The following is a 12255-nucleotide window of genomic DNA, read 5'->3' on the forward strand; positions in this document are numbered from 1 at the left end:
AGTCAGAATCCAACACTTATTTCAGTCCGAGCATGGGCACACATTATTTTATTTACCACTTCCATCGACACCTATTTGCCACACTGTGCACTTGTCTTGTCACAGTTTTGGTAAGCCCACAAGCTAACCCTAGCCAAGGTGAGTGAAAAAGCAAACCCCGCTGAAGAGCTTCTTTGAAAAACAGGAAAGATCCAATGATGAGATAGCAGAAGACTCTAATAAGACTGCCAACAAAAAAAAAAGCTGCATTTAAAATACCAAGCTGCTGCTAGGTCGCTTCAGTCGTGTCCAACTCTGTGCGACCCTATAGACGGCAGCCCACCAGGCTCCCCCGTCCCTGGGATTCTCCAGGCAAGAACAGTGGAGTGGGTTGCCATTTCCTTCTCCAATGCATGAAAGTGAAAAGTGAAAGGGAAGTTGCTCAGTCGTGTCCAACTCTTCGTGACCCAATGGACTACAGCCTACCAGGCTCCTCCATCCATGGGATTTTCCAGGCAAGAGTGCTGGAGTGGGGTGCCATTGCCTTCTCCAAAATACCAAGAGCCCTTCTTAAATTACAGGTTCACTGCAACAGGTGATTCACATTCTCCAAGTCTGCTTTATATAATATGTGGCAACAGGCTATTCAACGAAACCATGAAACCTTCAAAACTGCTTCACACCATGAAGACCTAGCACCCTGCATTAAAAGACAAGCCTTTGGAGTTTTTCAAAAGAAAAAAGTGAACACAAAGAACAGAAGCAATTATTGAAGGCCACCACTTTCTCAAATGTGTCTTCACTGACAGCATCTAAAGATTGTGCATGCTGTGACAAAAATCGAAGATCCTGAGGACCATAACTAAGACTGGTGCAACCAAGTAAGAAAACAAACATTTTTTTTTTAAAGAAACTACTTCCAGAGGTAAGGAATATAGGGAATTTATTCATCAACTCCTATTCGGTACTGGTTAAGACCTATCACTGGGGCACTGAGGCAACAACTAGTGAGGCAACTCACTAGTTTCCCTGGGACCAGAGAAAAGTCCTCAGGTAGAAAGTTTTAGCTGCTTGCAAAAAGAAGCATATCTTACACAAAAGTGAATACCAAGAGGATGTAGGTGGCACACCAACAAGGTCTACTCCACAATAATGAGTAAAAAAAGCCAATTACAAAATGGGAAATGATATTTGCAACACACAGAATCAACAAGGGGTTTATATAAAGAGAAGCTCTACAAATCTAAAACAATGATAACTCAATAGAAAAATGGGCAAGACTTTCACAAAAGCAGATATTCAAAATGTAAATATACATATGAAAGCACATTCAACCTCATTAACAAAAAAGGCCAATTAAAACCACAATGAAGTACTACTATCTACCAACCACTATAGCTAAAATTTTAAACTGACAAGATCAGGTTTGGGAAAAGAGCAATAAGACTTCTCATATACTCCTGATGGAAGTGTAAATTAGTAGATACAATCATTTTAAAAAACATTTTGGCAAATATTTTGTCATTATCTACTAAAGTTGAAGGTATACTTAATGACTCAAATTCCATTCGTATGTACCCAATAAAAATATGTCCAAAATTCTATTAAGAAACAGATATAAAATTGTTAAGCAATATTATCTCTAATCGCTATAACCTGCCAACAACTCAAAAGTTCAACAACAGTGAAATAAATAATGGCATATCCATACAGTGGAATATTATATAGCAATGGAAATAAATGAGCTATAGCTACATGTGACAACATGATTAAATCTTACAAACATAATGTTGGATAGAAGAAGCCAGAGATTAAAAAAATATACACTGAATAATTCCTTATATGTAAAGTTTTTTAAAAAACTGGTAAAACTAAGTTATAAAGAAAAATTAAAAAGTAATAAAAAGTGGTTTCTTTTCAGAAGGAGGTAGAAAATAATGAACAGGAAGAAGCGGAAAGAGAGTTTCATGTTTTGTTTTTATTTTGCTATTTTTGGCTGCGCTGGGTCTTTGTTGCTGCACACGGTTGTACTCTAGTTGCAGTGCCCAGGCCTCTCACTGCAGTGGCTTCTCTTGTTGCAGGGCACGGGCTCTAGGCTGCATAGGCTTCAGCAGTTGTGGCACTCAGGCTCAGTAGTTGTGGTGCATGGGCTCAGTTGCCTTATGGACTGTAGGATCTTCCCAGATCAGGGATCAAATCCACGTCCGCTGCATGGCAGGTGGATTCTTAACCACTGGACCACCAGGAAAGCCCAGGAGGGGAGTTTCAGAAGTACCAGAATATTGACTGGTCATCATGTGAATGTTCACTTTCATAATGCCTGAAGACACTTTTGGCTGTAACATTTGGGGTAACTGTCAGGGGACATTCAACTTTAAGGGATCCAATATGTTGCACTTTCTTCCTTTGTGTGCCATTTCTCAAGGACTCTCTGTTCCTTGTCAGTTCCTGGAATACAGAAACAAGTAGAGCTGTATGCAGTTCTCAGGACTGAGATCATGGGAAAGAGCACCTGCTTGGATTCCCTTCAAGTGACTCCCTTCAGTGACTCTCTTCAGCGACCTTGTACTTAATAGACTATCCATTTTGTTGTAACTGGTAGAATTTCATTCTTTTTAATTGCTGAGTAATCATTTTACTGAAGATATATGAGCATGTGAAGTGAAGTGAAATCACTCAGTCGTGTCCGACTCTTTGCAACCCCATGGACTGTAGCCTACCAGGCTCCTTCCTCCATGGGATTCTCCAGGCAAGAGTACTGGAATGGGTTGCCATTTTCCTTCTTCAGGGGATCTTCCCAATCCAGGGATCGAACCCTGGTCTCCCGCATTCCAGGCAATATGCATTTCTGCTAATACAGTACTCTTGTTCCACTACAGACTTGGGTCCCCCACGTCCTTCTTTCTGTCTCCCACCAATTCTTTAGAGAGTGGAAACCTACTGAGCTCACTTTCTCACCCGGGCTTTCAAGACCTTCTTGAGAGGACGCCCTATGCCTTCGTGAGCGTTACAAGTCCAGTGCAAGGGCTTTATTGGTTTTCCACGTAACCCGAGGGATATTGCTTTCTCTCTTTCTGTCAACTCCAGTCCGCAGGTCCCAGTCTGTAAAAGACCACAACAAGTAACAATTGGATTCTACTGGCATCTAGTGGGTAGAAGCTATGGTCCATGCTTAGAAACTCAGCAATGTCCAACTCTTTGCAACCCCATGGACTGTAGCCCACCAGGTTCCTCTGTCCATGGGATTCTCCAGACAAGAATACTGGAGTGGGTTGCCATTTCCTTCTTCAGGGGATGTTCCCGAACCAGGGATCAAACCCAGGTCTCCTATATTGCAGGAGGATTCTTTACTGTCTGAGCTAGCAGGGAAGCATCTAGTAGGTAGAAGCTGTAGATACCACTAAACATTTTACAATGCACAGAACAGTAAAAGAATTACCATCTCAACACATAAATAATACAAAGTTGAGAAAATCTGCTGTAGAGGAGTTGTATTACACAAATACTCTCTTAATCTCTTACATCACTGGTGATTTCCTTCCTGCTTCTTCTTTCTCTGTCTCTTTTCAATTTCTCCTAACCTTGATAGCATTGAAAAAATTAAACTGCTATAAACTTTACAGTTTCAAAGTACTAACTGTTGTCCATACCACATGAGCAGGGAGGCAGACCAGACCCTTCCCTAGGTGAGTACTCCAGATAAGTATCTAGCCCCAAAAGACACCTTAATTGCAGTTTGTAAGACCTTAAACTCTTGACCCACAGAAACTGAGAGGTAATAAATATGTATAGTTTTAAACTGCTATAGTTGAGGTCATTTGTTATGCTACAATAGAACACTAATTTTGATCCATGGGTCAGGAAGATCCCTGGAGAAGAGAATGGCAACCCATTCCAGTATTCTTGCCTGGAGAATCCCATGGACAAAGCAGCCTGGTGGGCTAAGTCAGTGGGGTTGCAAAGAGTCAGACCTGACTGAGCAACTTACACACACACACATAAAGTCTCTTTACAGTTTGCTTTTTCAAAGTGAAGAAGAGAGTCTCACCAAGGAGAATTGGGAGACAACTCTCTATTAGCCTTTTGCATTTTTGCACATCTAATGAGCAAAGGCACTGACTGCCTTTGTTCTACACAGACTTTTCAAGGATGTTTGTATAGTGAACACACTTGAAAGATATATTGTCTACTTCTAGGGCAAAGGGTAGGTTTGCTCACAGTCCTTGAAAATAAAGATGGGGCCTCCCTGCAGAATAGCAGGCAAATATGGTTCAACCCCTGGGTTAAGAAGATCCCCTAGAGTAGGAAATGGCAAGCTACTCCAGTATTCTTGCCTGGAAAATTCCATGGACAGAGGAGCCTCGCGGGCTATAGTCCATGGGGTTGCAAAAAGTCAGACTCAACTGAGCAACTGAGCACATACGCTTACTGCCCATAAGATTCAGGTTCCCTACATAAGCAGTTCTCTCCCGTGAAACACTGTATGTGCAGGTGTCATATAGCCCTCTTCACATCATCCTGTTGGAAAGGGAGCTTGGGGAAGCAGTGAAGAAAATGTTGATATTCTGGCTGTGGCTATTGTTATGAGTATAAAGTCTTTTCTCTCTGATCTAGGAGTCTGTGTCTTCTGTTAGCATTTATCAAACTGTGGCAGGCTACCTTGTCACTTTGGAAGTAGGGTAGAATATCGTATCCCTTACAGTTACTGATAACACTATGCTGTAATTGCTTTTTTAAAAAAATAAGAAAACAAAATCTCAAAATGAATTTTAAATTCCTTTGGATTAGAGGCTTATTTCCTACTATATCCCTAGCACTCACCACAGTGCTTGGTAAAATAACTTGTTGAATTAATAAAAGAAAGAGCTATGACCCAGATACTCTTTACGGCAGTCTGAAATCAATGGGAAAAATTTAAAACTTAGGTAAAACTTGAAAAAATTATTTAATATCAAAGTTTTCAAATGTGGGAGTAAGTACTTTAGATGTTTTATAATGGAAAATACAAACATTCTTAATGAAAAACATTAAATAGTAAGGTTATAAAGACTACATAAAAAGAAAATACATCTGGATTAATTTAAAAAAGAAATTTAAGTTTGATTTTCAATGAATGCTTATGATTGGAAAATATGCATTTTCTAAAAATCAATGTTCTTAACAGAAAATATAAGAATTCATCTTGGGTAAACAATTTCACACCGGAAATTTTCAGAGAACATTTCGTTCATTCAGAAGTTTAAGCCAATCATAAAATTCAGCCAATAGAACATTTAGTTCATCCACAAGTTTAAGCAAATCCAGCCATTTAACCAGCACAAGTCTGAACTGATTTAGTAAATATTGTGTTTAAGTAAGATATAGATGCTTATATTAAATTACTTTAAAGTATCATTTAAATATATCTCCAGATGGTTAGGAAAACATTAACTGAGAAACAATAAAGGAAGACTGAAATTTATGAATTATGTATGAAGTCAATATATTGCTTAAGTTTCCTTAAAAGTTAGTAAATCTCATCTGAAAAGTATTTTTTTTAAAAAACCTCCACAAAGGACATATGTGCTGGTTAGGAAAAAATTTACAACTATGACTGGTCCCCCCAAAACTAAAAAGGATGACAAGTAACACTGGCCCTTAATAACCTTATGGAGCTAGTTACAGATTGCCTTTTTTGGACAAGAAGAAAGATTCCAGATTCTCAGTGTGCAGAATTACCTTATACCAAAATTTCTGGCTTTTCTAAAATCTGATAGTCAAATTGATTACAGAAGCTGGTTAGTTAATCACAGATATTTCTCAGAGAGGTAGTTGGCTAAAATGATATTCCTTTCTTAATAAAACCAGAAATGATCTAATGCAAAAATATGTACAGCTGACCCTTGAACAACACAGGTTAGAACTGCATGGATCCACTTAAATTTGGATCTTTTAAAATAAACACATATGTGTACTGGAGATGTATTTTCTCTTCCTTATGATTTTCTTAATATTTTCTTTTCTCCAGCCTACTTTATTTAAGAATACAGTATAAAAACATACTGCACACAAAACATGTATTAAGTAGCTACTTAGGTTTATCAGGTTTATCCCTGGAGAAGGAAATGGCAACCCACTCCAGTATTCTTGCCTGGAAAATCCCATGGACCAAGGAGCCTGGTAGGCTACAGTCCATGGGGTAGCAAAGAGTTGGACACGACTGAGCAACTTCACTTCACTAGGTTTATCAGTAAGGATTCCAATCAACAGTAGGTTATCAATAGTTAAATTTAAGTGAAAATGAAAGTTGCTCAGTTATATCCAACTCTTTGTGACCCCATGGACTATTACAGTCCATGGAATTCTCCAGGCCAGAATATTGCAGTGAGTAGCCTTTCCCTTCTCCAGGGGATCTGCCCAACCCAGGGATCAAACTCAGGTCTCCCACATTGCAGGCCAATTCTTTACCAACTGAGCTATCAGGGATAGTTAAGTTTGGAGGAAGTCAAAAATTATATGAGGAATTTCAATTGTGCAGAGGGGTTAGCACCCCTAAGCCTGATGTTGTCCAAAGGTCAACTGTATATTACTAATTCTTATAGCTAGTGACACTAAAGCATGGATATGTATGACTATGTAATACTACATATTACACATTACACAATGTGACAACAATGAGACTGCTCTCAGGCATAACCTGATAATTAATTCTTTCCTATAATAAAATTGAAACAAAGTCTTTGCTTACACACAGCTGAGAGTTGAATTGTGTCCCCCTCTAAAAAAAGATATTTTGAAGTCTAAACACTCAGTACCTCAAAACACAGTCTTATTTGGAACTAGGGTCACAGAAATAACGAGTTAAGATGACATCATATTGTAGTAGGTAGACTCCTAATTCAATATGACTGGTTTCAAATAAAACACAGTCATGTGAAGGACTTCCCTGGTGGCCCAGTGGTTAAGAATCCACCTGCCAATACAAAGATGTGGGTTTGATCCCTGGTCCAGGAAGATCCCACATGCCATGGAGCAACTAAGCCCATGAGCCACAACTACTAAAGCCTATACACCCTAGAGTCCATGCTCTGCAACAAGAGAAGCCACTGCAATGAGAAGCCTATGCACCACAATAAAGAGTAGCCCCTGTTAACCACAATTAGAGAAGCTCTGCGTGTATCAACAAAGACCCAGCACAGCCAAAAACATAAATAAACAAATAAGAAAAAGACAGCCATGTGAAGACACAGACACAAGGAAACCACCATGTGACAAGGAAAAGAGAGATTAAATGTATATAGCAAGTCAAGGAACACCAAAGATTACCAACAAACCACCAAAACAGGTAAGAAAGGATTCTCCTACAGGTTTCAGAGAAAACATAGCCCTCCCAACATCTTGATTTCAGACTTCTACCCTCCAGACCTGCGACAATAAAATTATAGTGTTTTAAGCCATGCAGTGTATAGTATTTGTTTCAGCAGGCCCAGGAAACTAATATTAATTGTAAGTACAGAGTAGCCATTTCCTATTCCTACACTGAGTTGCATTTTTTCTGTGTTAAAACATGTCATTCATAAGTAAAACTGTTACTTAAGATACTTTTCATTTGAAAATACCATTCAAAGCAGGACATCTGGCAAAAGATCATAAGGGCTAACTGGTCCTTTGGGTTTATATTCATAATTGATAACTCATTTTTAAGTCTCTGAAAGTCTGTAAATATTTGATGGCTCCAAAAACACTGCTAAACCAGTACAGAGGTTAAAAAATAAAGGTTAATGACACATGTTAACAAGAACATATCCGGAAGTAAAGTGAAAAACCCTTTATATATATTCTGTTGAGCAGAAGTTTTTTAATTGGATATATTCCCAGCTTGTGTTATTTTTGCTTTTGTTGCCACTACTCTATGCTTCTTACACCACATGGGAAGTGATGTAATATTATTTGAAGGTAGACTGAATTCAGCTAAAGATGTATTCTATAAACCTGAAAGCAACCATTAAAATAAAAAAAACAATGAACTTATCCAATAAATCAACAGAGGAGTAAAATGGGATCATAAAAGTATCCATTTAAACCAAAAGAAGGCAGAAGAAAAGGAAAAGAAAATATAGGTGAGATAAATGTAAAAAAGTACCATAACAGAAGATTTAAATTGTAACATACCAATAATCTCATTAAGTACAAATGAAATAAATACCCTAATTAAAAGTTCATTCCAGAAGAAACAGGTAACCTGAATAGCATCATATCTATTTAAGAAATTGAATTTATACTCAAGAATCTCCCTACAAAGAATAATTCCAAGTTTTAACAGCTTTATTTGTGAATTCCACCAAACATTTAAGGAAGAAACAATATTAACACCAGTTATACACAAACACTATGAGAAACTGAAGTGGAAGGAATGCCTCTAACCTCATTGTATGGTATCGATTAATTTTGTTTCAGATTTCAGTTGTTCTAGGTTACCTCTCATTTGTATATATTGAATTTTAAAGTGTTTCAATTATTTAAGGAAACTCCCAATTCTCCTCCTGTCCAACAGCCAAAACTTTTCCATATGATGATGTTTTTATTATAAATGAACCTTAAGAGTATTTCCTCTACCATATGAAAAGGCTTTCTAAATATAGATAAGCCTTCAATGGATTTGCAAAGTAATAAAATTTCAAATAAAATTCCACTGATACAGGACTTCTTTCCTTTTTAAGCACATGAGCAAAAATATGCAAGTGATCCTTGAACAACACAGGACTGAACACTGCAGGTCCACTCATAGTGGGTTTTATTCAATAAATAGAGTACAACACAATCCAATTGGCTGAATCTGCAGATGGAGAACCCTTGGATGCAGAAGGCTGGCTGTAAAGTTACATGCTGGTTTTCAATTGCATTGGTGACGGGGAAGAGGGTGCCCTAACCCCCATACTGTTCAAGGGTTAACTTGTAAATGTATTTGATAAAAGCAAATATTTCTCAATTCACTTTAAAGAGAAATGAAAACCATCTATTATTTTCTTTATAGAATGTGCCTACAGGCACTAAGTATTTAAATTTGTAAAAATCCAAAGCCTTGTTTCATATTTAAAGGTTAAGCATACTTGAAAACTAACTAATCAAACTTCACATAATGATCATCTTTTAAAGGACCTTGGAACTAACATAATTTTTATCTAGTTTATTAAGCAAATGTTTTGTAATCTAAGGTTTTTGAAAACTATGTCCAAACTCTTTAAGTAAATATTTGATAAATGAAATATGTCAATTCCTCAATTAATAAACTTTTAATTTTAAGTATATCATATATGATAACACATTGAGGAGAAAAGCTTCCTTTAAAAAGGCATAAAAATATTTCAGATAGTAATGACAAAGTACTTTCCCAAAAAACTTCATATTTTCCAATTGTTACATCATATTAAGACAAGTTATATCACATAATATATAATAAAATAACATGTATACATTAACATACCGTGTCTTGCTTTGGAATTTGAACTAAAACAGAAAGAAGTTGCTCTGTATCAAGAAACCTTGCTATAACTGAAACAAACAGAAAATATGAGCAGTTAAACTTTATGTTACAGTTTAAAATATAGAGTATATAAAGTATTATCCCCAAATAATAATATAGCACAGTTTTATCTGCAAATACCACTTGTTTTAATTGTCTTCATCTATTTTACATTTACCAGGGATAAAATAATAAATTATAGTGTTCTTTTACTAACTTTGATTACTCAGAATTTGTCTTCAAATTTTGACACTGTTGATCACCCCTTCCTTCTTGAAACTCTACTTCTCTGACTTAAATATGTTGCTTATCATAATTTCCTTCCCACTTTTTTGATCTCTAACTTTTTTTCATGATACTTAAAGGATAAGATTAAAAGTCTAAAAGCATCAGTCAACCACTAACCACGTAACTTTCCAGGAGTTACCTAACTTCTCTGAACTTTAGCTGTTCTCATCTTTTAAAAGATGAGATGGTTCATCAAAAAACTAAAAATAGAACTACCATATGATCTAGCAATTCCACTCCAGGGTATATATCCAGAGAAAACAAAAATTCTAATTCAAAAAGATACAAGTACCCCTATGTTCACAGCAGCATTATTCATAATTGCCAAGATACCGTACCTAAATGTCCATCAAGAGACAGTGAATAAAGAAGTTGTGATACACACACACACACATATATATGTATACATGTATATACACACAATGGAATACTACTCAGCCATAAAAAAACAGTAAAATTTTGTCATTTGTGAAAACATGAATGGACCTAGAGGATATTACACTTAGTGAAATAAATCAGGCAGAGAAAGACAAATAAGTATATGTGGAATCTAAAAACTAAAACAAATGAGCAAATATAACAAAACAGAAACAGACTCACAGATACAGAGAACTAACTAGTGGTTACCAATGCGGAGAAAGTAGGGAGGGGGGAAAAGAGATGGATGGGGGATTAAGAGGTACAAACTACTACATATAAAATAAGTAAGCTATAAAGCATATGTTATACAGCATAGTGAATACAGCCATAAATTTGTAATAACTTTAAACAGAGTATAATCTATGAAAACTTTGAATCATTATGTTGCACACCTGACACTAATATTGTAAATCAACCATATCCCTGTGAAAATAAATTAAATTTAGGGACTTCCCTGGCAGTCCAGTGGTTAAGACTCCATACTTCCAATGCAGGGAGTAGAGGTTCAATCCCTGGTTGGGGAACTAAAATCCTGCATGCCACAAAATTTAATTAACTACTTAAATTTTAAAAAGTTTTTAAAGCAGAACATGAGACATGCTATGTTCAAGTAACTAAAAGAAGTTCAATTATACTAGAAGAAGGCAGAATGAAAAGTGACAAGTAACAAGACGTGCTGTGGTAAACGAGAAAGAAAGCCGTCCAGAAGAGTTTGGGTTTTATCCTAAAAGCATTAGAAGAGATTGAAAGATTTTACGAAAGCGGGTATGTGGTAGCCCTGCAAAGATTTCCACATTCTAATCCCTGGAACGTTTGTATATGTTATCTGGTAACAGGGACTTTGAAGATGAGATGAAGTTTAAGCTTCTTGAAATGGAGAGATTATTCTGGATTATTTGTTAGTCCCAAAGTAATCAATCACAAGAGTCCTTCTAAGAGAGAGGCAGGAGGATCGGTCAAAGAGAGAAGATTTAAGGACAAAAGCAAAAGCTAGAAAATAGAGAAGAAACTATTCTCCTGGCTTTGAAGATGGAGGAAGGGCCATGAGTCAAGGAATGTAGAAGGCCTCTAGCAACTGGAAAAGGCAAGGGAACAATTTTGTCCCAGAACCTTCAGAAGAAAAATGGACCCACTAACACAGTGACTTTCGTCCAGTAAAACTGATTTATGACTTTCAGAATTGTAAGATAATTAATTCATGCTGTTTTAAGCCTCAAAATGTGTGGTAATTTGTTACATCAACAGGAAGAAACTAATAAAGAGTAATATGTTCACATTTATATTTTCAAAAGATTACTCAAGCTCCAATATAGAGAAGGGACTACAAAGAACAAGGCTGGAGGACAAGGCCAAATAGAAGGCTGCAGAAATAAATCAGATTATAGATAAATGGTACCCTGGGCTGGAGCAGCAGCACTGGGAATAGAAGCTAATACCTATAAGATATATATAGAAAAGAGACTTTACAGAATTTGATGATTAATTTCAGAGAAGGTAAGTGTCAAGAATGACTTCCAGTTGGTCATCTGGTTTGGTTAAGAGCTTGGATGTAGAGCTATTCTTTGAAATCAGAAGGGATTGATTTAGAAGGAAATCCACAGTCTGGATACATTAAATCTGAGGTGATTAGGCAAAATCTAATAAGTGCTCAGTAGGCAATAAGATACATGGGGCTGAAAGTCTATAAAGATATCTGGGCATGAAATGTAAATTTGGAAGTTACAGGTATGTGAATGATAATTATAAGACCAAGAAAATACAGAGTAAAAAGGCAACCTAAGACATAGTTTTGAAGCACCACAGCATTCAGGGAATGAGCAAAGGAAAACAAGCCTAAAAAGAAAACTCAGGAGTCTTTCTCTCTTCTATTTGAAAGGAAGGAATCTGGGGTTTTCACTCTGCTACCTGACCAATGACAGAACTTCCTACAGATATTCCAAGACAGTCTACAGTCCTGCAGTCTATTTGTAAATTATAAAGATAACACTACAAAGGAGATGGACAGTCAGAAACTTTTTAAAGAAGTGAGCAACAGAGCTTTAAAAAAAGGAAACTCCAAAAAAGTA

General features: G+C 36.6%; 1 protein-coding gene across 1 annotated transcript in view; it reads right to left on the minus strand.

The window, feature by feature from the left end:
* The window catches only part of MSH4 (mutS homolog 4), a 95755-nt gene that overhangs the window by 50351 nt on the left and 33149 nt on the right, over positions 1–12255 (minus strand). Inside the window, exon 8 of the mRNA XM_027536854.1 lies at positions 9443–9510. Within this exon, the coding sequence (XP_027392655.1) occupies positions 9443–9510 (68 nt within the window). The remainder of the gene's footprint in view (positions 1–9442; positions 9511–12255) is intronic.

This window comes from Bos indicus x Bos taurus, chromosome 3 (genome assembly GCF_003369695.1).
Source record: "Bos indicus x Bos taurus breed Angus x Brahman F1 hybrid chromosome 3, Bos_hybrid_MaternalHap_v2.0, whole genome shotgun sequence".
NCBI classification, from domain to species: domain Eukaryota; kingdom Metazoa; phylum Chordata; class Mammalia; order Artiodactyla; family Bovidae; genus Bos; species Bos indicus x Bos taurus.